The sequence below is a fragment of the Crocuta crocuta genome, unplaced genomic scaffold, assembly GCF_008692635.1.
Source record: "Crocuta crocuta isolate KB4526 unplaced genomic scaffold, BGI_CrCroc_1.0 scaffold186, whole genome shotgun sequence".
NCBI classification, from domain to species: domain Eukaryota; kingdom Metazoa; phylum Chordata; class Mammalia; order Carnivora; family Hyaenidae; genus Crocuta; species Crocuta crocuta.
The window spans coordinates 10,344,781-10,360,321 of NW_027551569.1; the positions used below are offsets into that span (position 1 = coordinate 10,344,781).

At 46.3% G+C, this 15,541-nt stretch overlaps 1 protein-coding gene across 1 annotated transcript in view; it reads left to right on the top strand.

The window, feature by feature from the left end:
- MAP3K9 (mitogen-activated protein kinase kinase kinase 9) overlaps positions 1-15,541 on the top strand; it is an 80,990-nt gene that overhangs the window by 50,423 nt on the left and 15,026 nt on the right. The window contains 4 exon segments of the mRNA XM_077750828.1: positions 8,239-8,387; positions 9,276-9,451; positions 13,398-13,638; positions 15,380-15,540. Coding sequence (XP_077606954.1) covers positions 8,239-8,387; positions 9,276-9,451; positions 13,398-13,638; positions 15,380-15,540 — 727 coding nt within the window.

A 15,541-nucleotide genomic window follows, 5' to 3' on the forward strand; every position in this document is an offset into this window, starting at 1 on the left:
AAATACTGTTGTAGACATTTTTAGGCAACCTTTTGTGTGAACGTAGATTTTCATTTCTTTCAAGTATATATCTAGAAGTGGATTTGTTACGTCCTATGGTAATTCTGCTTTTAGCTTTTTGAGAAACCACCAAACTATTTTTTTTTTACTACAGCTGAGATTTTGATGGGGATTATGTTAAATCTGTAGATCACTTTGGGGAGCATTGCCATATTAACAGCATTAAGTCTTCTAATCCATGAACATGGGCTATATTCCTATTTACTTAGGCCTTTTCCAATTTCTTTTAGTGATGTTTTGTAGCTTCTGTATATTGCATCATATTTCCCCACACATTAATTATAGGGTGAAGTGACTGTTATGAAGAAAAGAGTTTCCTTTCCTTAAACTGTCTGACCAGATTTCATTAGTGTGAACTGTGTAGTGCTATTCCAATATTTTTGACCTACAAAAACAGCAGTTTCATAGGCTTCGATCTAACGGTTTCATTACTTGACTAAAGGCTATATGAGAATAGCTAATATAGGAATTAGTCTAAGCTACTATTACAAAGAGACCTACAGATGCAGTGGCTTAAATGAAGTAGAAGTGTATTCCTTTTTCAAAGAGTAGTCCAGACAGTCCGGGCCATAGGGTAGCTGTGCCCCATGAGATCCTTCAGAAATCCAGGTTCTCTCCGGATCCCTCAGTGCATTCTTCTTATCTAAATGGTTACATCTGAGTGACTGTAACTTCCCCATTATATTTTACAGAAACTGAGAAAGAGAGCTTGTCCATGGCAAGCGGGTTGTCTTCAATTTGGAGACAACCCGGAAGTTGTGCACATCTCCTGCCCTTGGTTATGCTCACACACCTGGCTCCAAAGGAGGCAGACAAATGTAGGCTCCAGCTGGCTGACTGTGTGTCCAGCTAAAACTCTTATAATGGAAGAAGGGGAGAGTGGATTTGAGGGACAATCAGCCACTTGCCACACTCACCTTTATCTTCTCTTTCTTCATGGGAAACCAGGACTTCTCAGTAGCATTAGTGTTTTCTACTTCCTGTATTCCTGTGAGCCTTCTTTCCCAGCCTGGCCGTGAAAATGTTAGATTTTATTGTCACACACGCCAAAGGTTTCTGTCACTGTGATTGGGACAGAGTTGCTGCAAGTATCGAGGCACATTCTTTGTGGGAAGGGAAAGCCCAGATATCTAATGTAAGGCCTTTTCATGGTGACAGAAATGGCCAGCAAGGAACAGCAAGGCCATTGTAGGGGTTTGTCCATCATGGAAGGAACAGGCCAGGACCGTTCATCTTTTACCCAAAGTGTCCTTGTTCTAGGACTAACCTCCAGGTCTTGCCTTTCAACCACAGGTCCTGAAAATAGGCTTGAGGAGTGTTTGGTGAGTTATCTGATGAAGTTATTCCACTCTTCGTGCCTGGTTTTTTGTTCTTTTCGAAATCTTTCTTTCTCAAGCTTCCCAAGGGAATAGCTTGGAGGTAAGCCCCAAATCAGTAGCACTTTGGATGAGGTGGCTTGGAAGTGGTCATGTGGTCTGCTGTGCCAGTGGGTCTCCCAGTTTAGAATTGTTCCCGGGACTTCAGCTTCCTGACTCATCTTGGTTGATGAATGTGGTTTGAAGACATAACTCACTGTGCTCCCTCCCGCTGTCTTAGCCTCCACGCTGCAGCGTTCCCTGCGAGGAACAAGGTATAGGAGCCCATTAGATGGGCCTTTACTCTTGCACTCCTTGAGCTGACTTACCTAAGTGGCTCCAGATGATCTCGTACCTTTGTCAGAGGAAACCTTGTGCCCATTGCTGTGTGTACAATATGCACACACTGTTAACAGTATTTGCCACCCACGCAAATGCTTATGAGCGAGGCTCTATGCCAAATACCCCATTTAAAAAATATTTTTTAGTGTTTTATTCATTTTTTGAGAGAGAGAGAGAGAGACAGAGTGCATGTGGGGGAGGAGCAGAGAGAAGGGGAGACAGAGACTCTGAAGCAGGTTCCAGGCTCTGACAGAGCCTGACGTGGGGCTTGAACTCACGAACCACGAGATCATGACCTGAGCCAAAGTCGGACACTCAACTGACTGAGCCACCCAGGTGCTCCACTATACTTCTTCTTTTAATCTCATTTATTCCTCACGAGAATCCCCAAAAGTAGAGGATATTATTTCCATTTTACAGATAAGGTGACTGAGGCTTAGATGGTTTAAGTCACATGTCCAAGTTCATCCAGGTGGTAGAGGTAATGCTGTGATTAGAATCATAGGAAGCACCTGGGTGGCTCAGTTGGTTAAGTGTCCAACTCTTGAGCTCAGGGTTGTGAGTTCAAGCCCCACGTTGGGCTCTGCACTGGGTGTGAAGCCTACTTTTAAAAAAAAAACAACAACAAAAGAACTAAATATGTGTCTCTTAATACTTTGTGGTTTAGCCATATTGCCATCTATATACCCTTGTGCCTGCACTTTGGGCAGCTTCTCCCAGGGTGATTGGCCTGCCAGGCCTGGGGTCAGCAGGGTCCTAGGGCTCAGAGAGGGCCCACGCATGCCCAGGAGCTCAGACAACATTTGTTCCCAAATTAACTTGTAATTCATTCACTCGTTCAGGAAATGCTTGTTGAATATTTACCGTGTGCCAGGTACTGGACAGAGCCTGTGTCCATCTTCTACCCTTCCTGGAGGGTCTGGGGCCTCTGGGCTTCTTCTTACTGAGTGTGTCTTAACTGCTTTTCAAGAGTAGTTCTCTGGGCCTCTTCCACATACTGTGATGGAAGGTTGATGATAGCGGCCCAGATCCTCAACTTCAAGTGTTTCCTGATGTGCTTGGATTTAGACCACTGCAGGAGTAATTGACCAAATATTTCCCTTTGGTTGTGCTGTGCAGAGAGTGCAGTGGTTAGTGGTCTCCTGTAATGACTTCTTGCCTGATGTGTGTGGGATGGGGTGGAGGCATTTTACGTTTTCAAAATTATAGAAATAGGAGCACCTGGGTGGCTCAGTCTGTTAAGCGTCTGACTCTTCATTTCAGCTCAGGTCATGATCTCACGGTTTGTGAGTTTGAGTCCCGCACAGGCTCTGCATTGACAGCATGGAGCCTGCTTGAGATTTTCTGTCTCCCTCTCTCTCTGCCCCTACCCTGCTCTCAAAATAAATAAATAAACATTCAAATAAAATAAGATTATAGAAGTAAAAATTTGTTCACCATAGGAAAAATAGAAAATATGGGTAAACAAAAAGAAAAAAAAGGGAAAAAGAAATCACCCAATACTACTTCTAAAGATAACTTGGGTTAATATTTTGGTGCGTTTATTTCTGTTCATGTGCTCATCTACCCATCCCTTAAAATGAGATCACTCTGTTTTGTAAGCTGCTTTTGAATATAATATAAGGGCACTTGGGTAGCTCAGTCTGTTGGGCGTTCGACTTTGGCTTAGGTCATGATCTCATGGTTTGTGGGTTCGAGTCCTGCTTCAGGATCTGTGCTGACAGCTTAGAGCCTAGAGCCTGCTTCAGATTCTTTGTCTCCTTCTCTCTCTCTCTGCCCCTCCCTTGCTTGTCTCTCTCTCTCTCTCAAAATAATAATAATAATAATAATGGATATAACATAGCATGAGTATATTGCCATATCAATAAATATTTACTATGTCAATGTATCATGTATATGTTACATATATATTAATAAACAGACTGTCATTTCGAATGAGGTCTAGTTAACAACAACAACAAGAACGGGTGCTTGGGTGGCTCAGTCAGTTAAGCATCCAACTTCAGCTCAGGCCATGATCTCACGGTTTGTGGGTTCGAGCCCCGTGTTGGGCTCTGTGCTGACAGCACAGAGACTGGAGCCTGCTTCAGATTCTGTATCTCCCCCTCTCTCTGACCCTCCCCTGCTCAGGCTGCTTCTCTCTGTCTCTCTCTGTCTCTCTGTCTCTCTCTCTCACAGAAATAAATAAAACGTTAAAAACAAAAAACAAAAAACAAGAACTGTGTTACTTTACAATTTACAGAGTGCTTTCATATGTAGTAGTTCAACTGTCATAGCCAACAATTGTTAAATAGTGTGGTTTCTAGAATGTGGGGTCACAGCCCATTATCAAGTCCAGAAGCGCATTCAAAGGGCACCCTCTCCTTTCAGGGTATGTGTCTTAGAGACAACATAAGTTAATAAGAAAAATAGCCCTGGTCCAGCTCCAGTGTGGATTTGCTGTGCCTTTGGTTGGGCTGCTATTTGCTCTGATGCTTTTCCTCACTTTGAGAACATAGAACACCTCTCCCTGACCTGTGACCCCACCAAACAGTGGGAAGGATTACCATACCTCTGGAGGTGGTCAATCATTGACACAGGGTGCATTCCCCAAGGTTTGCAAGGACCCCTGGGAAATCATTGACAGCACTGCGGGAACTGGTGGCTCTCCGTTGGGGGAGGGACTGAGGCAGAACTTTAGCTGAGCTGGTACTTCCAGGCCACTTGTACTCGATCTTGACCTTCTGTCAACCCTGGGAGGGCATCAGAATGGGTCAGACCTGAGGTAAATCATGTGGGCTTCTCCTGCCCACCTCTCATGGGGGCTCAGACACATCGAATGTGTCATTCTTTAGTTCCTTTCTTGGACTCTGTTCCTGCCAAAGGAATGCCAAGGCTTCATTTACATTACCACCTTGTGTTACAGAAATAAAGAGGAACATTGGCAGAGGAGAACGAACTGGTTCCGTCATCCCCAGAAATGCTTCTTCCCTGATTGCTGGTGTCCCTCAGCAAGGCTCTCAGCAGACACTGCAGTCTCTCCCTAAATCCCACCAGAGGCTTTCTCGTTTCAGGACCTTCCCAAGGGGAAACACACAGTGTTTACTAGCCATAGAGGGTAGCTTCTGGAGAAGCAGTTGTTATTGTTATTTATTCTTTGCAGTTATTCTGTGTGGTAGGAATTGGCTGTTTTGTTGCACAGGTGAGGAAACTGAGGCTTGGAGAGGCAAGCTGCCTTTCCCAGGGCCACACCACTGTAAATGGTGAAGCAGACACGCTTGACTCAAGTCTGTCTGAACCTCTCTTGGGCAGCATCTGAACAGTTTCTCCTAGCGGTGGGGCTTTTCACATGGAACAAAATGCTGTTGAACAAAGAAACAAGCCAGGTGAGAACAGGGCTGCCCTTGCTGAAACTGAGAGAGATGGAGTCCCTGTTCCGCCCTCTTCCCGGTGGCCTGAGACATCTCCATGGGTCAGCGAGGACTCAGCATGAAAATCATCACAGTGTGGATGCAAGGACACAAACGGGACACGTGTTTAGATCTTTGAAATTCTCTACTGTCTTTCCAGGTAGTTATGGCTCAGACACCAGTCCTCTTGCCCTGAATGGAAGCGAGGGTTCTGGGGGACCTTGGGTGTTTGTTCCCCAGAGCGAAGGTTGGCAGTAATTCCGGGAGCAGACGACTGAAGATGAGGGTCACTGTAGCCTAGGAGTCTCGTCCGCAGTGCGGACAGTTCTTAGAGGTCACTTGGTAGCAGCTGCCAGGCACGACTGCTGTCTGGATGAGTCACAGTAAAGATTTGGCAGGAGAATGAATAATGGTGCTGTTCTCGGTATTCAGGGCTTACTCCGGAGCGCCCAGCGCAGCCTGCGGGACCGTCTGTCCATGCGCTGTCTCCCTTACCCACCCACCAGCGCACTCACCAGACGGGAGCCTACTATGGACAAGCCCCCAAGAAAGCAAAGGTTAAACTACTGTCCCTGCTCTCGAAGAGCCCATAGGCTGCAGTCCATGGCAGCCCCAACAAGGGTTAAGTAACACTGGCAGTGTCAGTGAAGGCTTCCCTGAAGCGTCTGACATTGTTGCCGTCCGCCGCAGACTAAGACCCACCTCCCTGTCACGACAAGACCTGCAGCTGTCTTCCAGGCTTTCTTGGTTGCTGAGATCCATAAAGAAAGTGACGGTATTCGGAGGGCACACTGGGGGAAAGCCATTGCCCAAGGAGACTGGCTAGGCTGCTCCTGGGTTCCATCTACGGGGATCTTCTGGGATGCTCCGGTGCATTGGTTGGCACACTGCCCTTCTTTGGAACGATGCCAGGTCACCTGGGATTCCTGGAGGGCGAGCCCTGGCTTTGTAGTGCGGATCCCTGTCTTCTTTTAGCTAGCAGTCAAGGTTTAGCTACTTCCTGCCCTATTCTGGTCTGGTTTGGGTGGCCAGGAGTCCATCTTGGTCTCTTTGTGCACTCATGGTATGTCTCTCGTGGCCCCTCTGTGTTCGAATTGACATCTTTTCTGTTCCTCTCAGTAGTCTCTTTGTAGATAAGATCTGTGTCCTGTATCCCAGTGTCCTGCAGTGAGCCTGAGGCACAGTAAATCTTTAGTAGATGTTTAAAATGAATGAATAAATGGTGGTGCACTTGAATTTGAAAGACGATTAGAGTTCACCTCGCAGAGAAATGGTAAAAGGGGATTCTAGACAGAGGGAATTGAGAGTTGGTCCAGGGCCCACCATGACTTATTCCATGTGTGCCCTTAATATATGCTGCTAAACTTACCTGAAACTTGCTTTCGTCATCTGCAAAATGGTGATAATATTTATCTTGCAAGTTTGTGGTAGGGATTCAAGATGATGTTTAGAAAGGTCTTAGCACCTTGTGCATACAAAGTACCATGATGAAATAGATATTAAGCTTTTTATTAATCTCTGTGCCCAATGTGGGGCTCGAACTCATGACCCTGAGATCAAGAGTCGCATGCCTTACCACTGAGCTGTGTTTTGTTTGAAAATAACATGACTTTGTTGGTTATTAACTACTGATGAGTATTTTTAAAAATTTGAGGCTTGTGTTGAAAATATGAGGAGTCAAGAAATTAACAATAGAACTCCCCTATGACCCAGCAATAGCACTGCTACGAATTTACCCAAGGGATACAGAAATGCTGAGGCATAGGAGCACATGTACCCCAATGTTCATAGCAGCACTCTCCACAATAGCTAAAACATGGAAAGAGCCTAAGTGTCCATCAGCAGACGAATGGATCAAGAAGATGTGGTTTATCTATACGATGAAATGCTACATGGCAATGAGAAGAATGAAATCTGGCCATGTGTAGCAACATGGATGGACCTTGAGGGTGTTATGCTGAACGAAATAAGTCAGGCAGAGAAGGACAAATATCCTGTGTTTGCACGTATAGGAGGATTAGGAGGAACTTAACTGAGGACCATGGGGGAGAAGAAGGGGGGAAATGGTGGGGGAAAGGAAGAGAGGCAAACCATGAGAGATTCTTGAATGCTGAGAACAAACTAAGGACTGATGGGTGTGGGGGAGGAGGGGGGGATGGGCATGGAGGAGGGCACTTGTGGGGATGAGCACTGGGTGTTATATGGAAACCAACCTGACAATAAACTATTTGTAAAAAAAAAAAAAAAAGAAAGAAAGAAAGAAAATATGAGAGCTGCTCGTCTTTACTGTTCATGGCCTTATGGTTGCTTGTCCCGGAAGGACTGTTATTCCTGGAAGGATTGAACCCTACATGATGTTGCCTCATTCTGATTGTGAATTCGTAGAATAGTTATTCCGCTAAACTTTGTGCTCCCCTTTCTCTGACTCACAGGACATGTGGAAAGAAGTTCTTCATGTGGCTTTGAAAGGTTGAGAGGAAACTGAAGTCCTCACGGCTCATACCCTGCTCTCTTCTCCCCATGTAGGCCACCTTTGTGCAACTTTCCCCTTTGAATTAGACAGAGGTCTCTGTTAGCTGACCGAGGGCAGGAATCTATACAACCGAATGGGCATTTAAAGAAATGTTCTAGGTGGTCAGGTGGTCAGGTCTCTGCTTTTCTAAAGCTGAAAAAATATATCTGTAGCTAAAGCTGAAGTTTTCTTAAAATAGAAAAAACATGGATTCTTGTGAGGCTGCCCCTTCTTGCAGAGTGTTACATTATTGGTAACGACAGAATAGCTGTGGCCGGCCGGCGCTGACTTAAGCCCTTAGAGTGGCTCAGTGACTCTCACGGCAGCCCTATGATACTGGTAGTATTGTCTGCACATTACAGATGAGGAATCTGAGGAACAAGGCTTTGAAATCAAGCATGCCTGACTCCAGAACTTTTCCTTTTAGTGGGTAGGCCTCGTGGTCCCCCGTCTGTATTCCATTGGTGCATCTACTTGTTGGTCTCCCTCCATCCCAGAAAGAGTATGGGCACCTCAGAAAGGTCTCATGAGCCCTTTCAGTGAGATTGCCTTGTGGCTTTGGTCTTTTTCCTCTCCTCAGCTACGGGGTGCTGCTTTGGGAGCTCCTGACTGGTGAAGTGCCCTTCCGAGGAATCGATGGCTTAGCCGTAGCTTATGGAGTGGCCATGAACAAGCTCGCTCTTCCCATTCCTTCTACATGCCCGGAACCTTTTGCCAAACTCATGGAAGGTAAGTGACCCCTGGCCAGAACAAAACTAGAGAAAGTTTGCCTTCTCAGCAATATTTGGGTAGATTACGGACAGTTCTGCTGGGTCGGTTACCAAAAGAGGAGATGAAGTATCAGTCACTCACGGATGACTCCTGTGGGTGGTTGGAAGAGCTACTTGAAGATGATGTCAGCACCCTGCTACGTTGATGTCACAAATGCCCCTTCTGTCCATCTCCAGTAACTATAGAACTTAGTTTCGGAACTAAAGCCTGCTATCCAGTGCTTTAGTATTTTATTATTTAATACAAAATGAGCATATTGCATATAGAAGTGAAGAATGTCCAAGAAGAAAGGAACTCTATGAGTCATCTAGTCAAACCCTATAATCTGTAAGTGAGAAACCCAAAGCTGAGAGAGGCAAGGTGCACTCCATTAGCTAGTATCTGAGCTCAGTAGGTAGAGCTCACTTTTCCTGATGCCCAGTCTGGTGCCTTTTATCCCTGCTTTATCATTATACCATTGAGGTGGGCCAGGCTTGCTCATTTATTTGTGGGAAATTGAGGCCCGACGCCTCGTCACCCATTGTCAGGGCTGGAATCATGTAGGAATGTGAGAAGTCATGGTTGTCCAACTCCACACAGGCAGACTTTCTGGACTTGCGTTTTTTTATGCTAAATCAACAGAGTTGGATAGGGGCGGCCGCATTATATTGCCCCATTCACTCTTGATGATCCTGAGGTTGGGCAGCTTGTTTTATTTCCCCAGCCCTATTTGTGGTTACCTAAATCCCAGTGTTTCTGTTTCTGGAAGGAAAAATGTTTCTGGTAAGTGAGGTCCCATACTATTCCAAGTCTTAATGCCTGTCTCTGTCCATTTATGCGCTCCATCTGCTCACGTGTTTCATGCAGACTGCTGGAATCCCGACCCTCACTCACGACCATCTTTCACAAATATCCTGGACCAGCTAACTACCATAGAGGAGTCTGGTTTCTTTGAAATGCCCAAGGACTCCTTCCACTGCCTGCAGGATGACTGGAAACATGAGATTCAGGAGATGTTTGACCAACTCAGGGCCAAAGAAAAGGTAAATAAAACAAGAAAAAGGCGCGCATTGAATCAGTGGGCCTTCCCCACTGGGGCCTCTGGACAAATTCCGACACAACCACCTTCCTGCTTGATTTTTGGTAACAGAGCAGCTTTTTCATCCTGGCTTTACATGAAGAGAGTTTCCCAGGCCTCAGGTGTGACCTGAAATAGTATAGATGTTTCCTTTCTTTTGGGGATATGGCAGGAACAAGTAGGGGAGTCGTGATCCAGAGCTCTTTTTACGGAGTATCTATTTCATTGTCCAGACCAGAGGAAGAGCACCACTGGGTAAGTACCAGCAGAAAGTATGAGAAGGTTCTAGAAATGTTTCTTGGTTCTCTACTGGACTTCCAGGGTGGGGGTGGGAGGTTAACTTGATATAGGGATATTCAACCCTGAGCACAGTTATCAGAATATCCTACTTTTGGTATCAGAATCGGAAATAGCAATGGGCTAAAAATACTGTGGTTCTGAAACTTACTTGGTATTTTGCACGTTTTTATGAAAAGGGCTGCAGCCCAAACTGACTGAGGAGTTCAGATATTCTTAGCTTATTAAAATTAAAGATCTGCCGTTTTGTTTTGGTGGCCATTCCCTGCATAGCTCCTCTCTATGCCCTTTGTGCCTGGTTAGCAGTCAGCATCCACAGAGGTGAAGCTAAACACCAGTAAACACCAGCAACTATGTTGCTGCTTCTGCAGGGGGGTGGGGGTGGGGGGCCAGGCTGGATCTAAGGCTACAGCTGGGGTCACAGGCAACATCCATGTGTCTCTTAGTTAATTTCTCTTTTCCCTTCTATTCCCCACAATGGGCATTGGGGAAGCAATTTAAAATAATAACAATAGCTAAAATCATGTAAGTCTCTAGGTCTTCCCAGTTCTTTCACTCGGAAGGTCTGATGATGAAAGAATTTTGTGTCTTTTTTATCCAGGGAAGCTTATGGCCTCTGCCACCAGCATGTGGGGCAGGTATTATCTTTTTCATCTTAAGGCTGAGCGTCAGTGACTTGTCTAAAGTCACACAGCCAGTAGAGTGGAGAGGCAGAATCTTGAACTTGGATCTTCTGACTCCAATACCTTCTTCTCTCCAATATCGTTGTTGTTTCCCTAAACAAATGACTTTTTAAAAAATGACATTTCTTAAGCTAGTGTGAAGAAATTAAACTCTTTTTTTTTTTTTCTTATGCCATATAGCAATCCTAAGCCTGGTACTATTTCGCAAGTCAGTGAGCATTCTGCAGGGGAATGGAGTGAGCCTGTGACGTCTTTCGGGACCTGGGGGGTGGGGGAGGGAACCAGCACTGACCTTGGAGAAGAATGATTTAGTAGAGTTTGTTCCTGTTACTAATGATGTTTCAACTAGAAGAAACCTAGAGTTGCTGGTTCTCTTTAGACTGTTGAATCACTTGACTCTTGGTTTTCTTTCTTTTGATTGATGAAGTTATAAGGGTACGAGCCAATAAGAGGAATGAAATTTGGATTTTGTCAGTAAGTACTTACTAGGAAAAGCCCCATTCACATAATGGCTAACATTCATAGAGCATGTTCCCTGCACCATGCTCTAAGTAATTGATGCAAATTCTTATGTAATCTTACACAGTAAGGTAATCATTGTCTTATGTAATACAACCATGTGATGTCAGTGCTGTTAACTCCATATTGCATATGATGCCCAAGGTAACTCACCCAAGGCCACAGTTCAGCCAATTTGTTCCAGGGTCCTTGCTCTTTTTTCTTTTTTTTTTTTTAAAGTTTGTTTATTTTTGAGAGAAAGTGAGTGCGTGCACGAGGGAGGAAGGGCAGAGAAAGTGGGAGAGAGAGAATCCCAAGCAGGCTCTGCACTGTTAGTGCAGAGCCTGACGCAGAGCTTGAACTTAAGAACCATGAGAACATGACCTGAGCCAAAGCCAAGAGTCGGATGCTTAACCAACTGAGCCACCCAGGTGTCCCGGGAGCCCTTGCTCTTAACCACCGTGCTATGATGCCTGTCTGTTATAAGGCTTGTAGTTGGGCAAGTGAGGGTGAGATGGATAATAAGCTTTCTCTCTGGAGAGATTCCTCTTAAATCATTGTATGCAAATGTGATTTGCATATGAGGAGACTGATCCCCAAATAGGCATTTCACAAGAAGAGGAAGACTCCCCATGTTTGAGAGTCTTCCAGATATTTGTGAGTACTCCACAAATGTCCCGGTTTCCCCTATGATTCAGCTCATTCTCAACCCGTCTCAACTTACAGCTTCCAGGTATAGTGACCATGGATTTGTCTCTGAACTGGGGTCTGAGTTCCTTCAAAGGAAGGGGCTACAACACAAACCATCCCCTAGACAAAAGCGCATAGGAGAAGCAGACTTAAGAAAGCTGAAATCAGCTGGAACTTTTAATTTTCCCATCTAGCAGCAAAATCAACCAACCAGGAATGATTTTTCCTGAATCTTGCATGTGTGTCTGTTCTCCTAATGGTGAAAACAAAGTACTGGGACAAAGAGAGCCAAGGTTTTTTGGGGGGCGTACAACAGCGGATCTGTTTGGTGCTAGTTTCATTAAAGGAGGAGAAGCTCAAAAGTTCAGGCTCATCTCTCAGACATGGTGAATCTGGGTTCCCATAAAGGTGTGCATTTATAAACATGAATTCTCTCCCCTTCCAACTTTCTCATTCACACATTAGCACTGAGCACCTATCATGTACTAGACCATTTTCAAGGTGCTAATCCTTTTTTCACTTCTGCCTTTTCTATCCCGTTTATTATCAGTTGTGATACTCTTGAGAACAGAGGGCAAGTTGAGTAAAAAGTTCCTAAACATCATAATATTTTATTCCCATCTGGCCTCTGTTCTCTCTTCTTTTCTCTACCCACTGCTCAGCTTCGCCAATATGTGTTCACATCCTTTTTTTTTTTTTTTTTTCCTAGTGCTAGGCTCCTTTTCTAGTGTCCAGAATGACTTCTTATAGTGGAGCATTCCATGGAGAAATTGTAGGTTTTGACCACAGAAGTGTTGCTCTGGCCACTTTATTGAAGAAATGCCCTATTGTTTTTAGGTTTTACTGCCTCATGCCCCCTCACTTCAGTCTTATGCCCCGGGTGACCAGTGCGAACAGTTTAGATGCCAGATTGGACAATTGTATGCACATTCCTCATTCCTGTTTTTCTCTCCTGTTTCCTGATACCATCTACATTGCCCCCTGTCCCCTCCCCCACCCCATCTCAGGAACTTTATGCTGGGTACAGACATAAATTCATGCAGAAGGAAAAGGGGAGAGGTCTGGCCCATCTAATAGGGTAGTGGTACTAGAGCAAAGTGCCTGGCAAAGGCTTTGGGAAATGTTTTCTCTTTGCATTGCTATCATGATCCTTCCAGAGCAAATGGTTGTCCTTTGAGATAAGATGAGAGTTCAAACCACATGCCTCAGTAGATTCACTCACCAGCTGCATAGAGGTTTAGAAGACATGCCTCACTACCGTTTTTGAACAATCACTCTGGAAATATATTTTTATTTGAGTGTCAGGTGATGCCCTGAGGGCGATTCATTTATAGTGGGGGCACATTTTAAGCTAGATCACAGTAAGTTGGCCCTGGTTTAAAGATTTTTTTCCCTGCATATAATGGAAAAACAAAATTAAAATAGAACCAAGTCTGTAAAACGTAAGTCAGGATTATATTTTCTACCCAAAGCCCGTTCTTTACCAGTCACAGGCAGCTTTAATCAGTAATCAAGGAGCGTCTGGGAACTATCAGCCCCTGTCTCCAGGCTGTAGCTATGTCCTCCGTGTGGCTGTGCCGAGCCTGCCTGTCCCCAGTGTCCGGCGTGGTCAGGCGTCCACTTACCGGGCCTGCATCTCCTCCTGGGACCGGGGGTGTGGGGCCTTGTAGGAGTGCTAGCCAGGTGTCCGGGAGCACCCCACCCCTGCACTGAACCCCCCCCCTCCCGCGTCTGCCGCTGCAGGAGCTGCGCACCTGGGAGGAGGAGCTGACGCGGGCCGCGCTCCAGCAGAAGACGCAGGAGGAGCTGCTGCGGCGCCGCGAGCAGGAGCTGGCCGAGCGGGAGATCGACATCCTAGAGCGGGAGCTCAACATCATCATCCACCAGCTGTGCCAGGAGAAGCCCCGGGTGAAGAAACGCAAGGGCAAGTTCAGGAAGAGCCGGCTGAAGCTCAAGGATGGGAACCGCATCAGCCTTCCTTCCGGTCAGTGGGCTGGGGGTGGAGGGCGGGAGCAGGGCAGCACGTTGCTGGGGCCCCGGGGGACGGCCAGGGACCGGGCTCGGGAGCAGGAGGCTCTGGGCCTCGGGTCGGAGCGGGTTGGACGCACCGGTTCCGTTCACCGAAAAGACGAGCCTGCAGAAAAGCTTTCCCGCTCCTGGGAAGTTTCTGAGGGTGACTAAATCCAGGGCGTGAAGGAAGAAGGGCCAGTGACTGGTGGACCCGACAGGCAGGCGCAGTCCAGACTGTTAGTAGCCGGGTGGCTCACATAGACACGTCTCCCGTGAGGCAGGCCTGGTGAGGAGGCCTGGTGCGCTATGCGAGAGACCGAGAACTCCGTGCTCTGCAGAATAACTCATCTCTGAGTTTCTTTAAATAATTAGTTTTCTGCAAGCAGTGGAGACAAGGATTAATGTGTAAGAATTTGATTTACATGCAACCTTTCAGAAGCACATTGGGTGAATAAAGGCACATCTGGAGTATGTCCAGCCTTGGGGAAGTGCAAAGTAATAAGAATCTATGAATTAGGGTCTTTGAGGGGTGTAACGGGCCCATGCAGGAAGGTGAGTGCTCAAGTGTATGTTTATGTAGATAAAAAGTTCATTGTAGTCTAAGTTTATAAGGTCTGGGAAGGAAACCTACAGAAGCGTAAGAAACCTGGGGAAAACGGCAGAGTTGGAACAATAGCAGATGATTTTAAGCACTGGTATCATGGCTTCCGTACAGACAAGGGAATCCATTCAGTGCAATTCCGTGAATGCGTTTGTGGGACCTGTTTGCTGGTGTCTGTGTTGCGCGTTTTTTCTGGCAAGGCAACAAGGAGTCTTGGAGCCCCTCTCGAGCATGTTGTGTGTGGTGCCATGCTGCTGCTGTGTGCTGGGGAAGCACGTAGAAAGCAGTAGCTCCCACCTTCCCGGAGAGCGCAGCTAGTCGGGAGACCCAGGTGTGGACACTCAGCTCTTCACACTTCTCGGTGGATGACGGCACTGGAACTTAGAAACCCAGAGCTATAAGTTTTACATTCTTTATGCTCTGCCGTAACTGCCTTTGGAAGACGTCATGGTCTGGAGCATGAGCCCCATGACCCTCACTTTCCCAGGTTCCCACCAAGGATTAGTCCTAATTACTCTGCCCTGCCTGCACTTAGTGGGAAGCATCAGTCTCCCTGCTTTGATCCCTGAGAAAAGAAGGCATGTACTAATAGATTGTAAGAAACAGAGAATTGTTTTTAAGTTTATTTCTTTTGAGAGAGAGAAAGCATGAGCCAGGGAGGGGCAGAAAGAGAGGGAGAGAGAGAATCCCAAGCAGGCTCTGCCCTGTCAGCACAGAGCCTGACTCAGGGCTCGATCTCACGAACCGTGAGATCATGACATGCACCGAAGTCAAGAGTGGGACACTTAATTGACTGAGCCAGCCGGGGGCCCCAAGAAACAGAATTTTAAGTTAGATTTCCTATAATACTCACCAAGTCTCGTGGTCTTAAAGAAAAAAAAAACTATGGGAAATCAGTATATACGAGGTTCGCTCGGACGGCGAATTTTCCTTCTCCTCACATGTTGTTCCTACTGTCCTTTGGGGAGAAAGAAAACATTTCCCAGGTGAACAAGCTGCTTCTTGGGAAACTGGGGCCTGTCCCTCACGCCTGCCAGGACAAGTCGCTTTTCTCATAGGAACTGGATTATGGGAGGATTCTAATGCACACGCACGTCTGTGTTTCCCCAAGCAGATTTCCAGCACAAGTTCACGGTTCAGGCCTCCCCCACCATGGATAAAAGGAAGAGTCTCATCAACAGCCGCTCCAGTCCTCCTGCGAGCCCCACCATCATCCCTCGCCTTCGAGCCATCCAGTGTGAGACTGTTTCCCAAATTAGTTGGGGCCAGAACACAC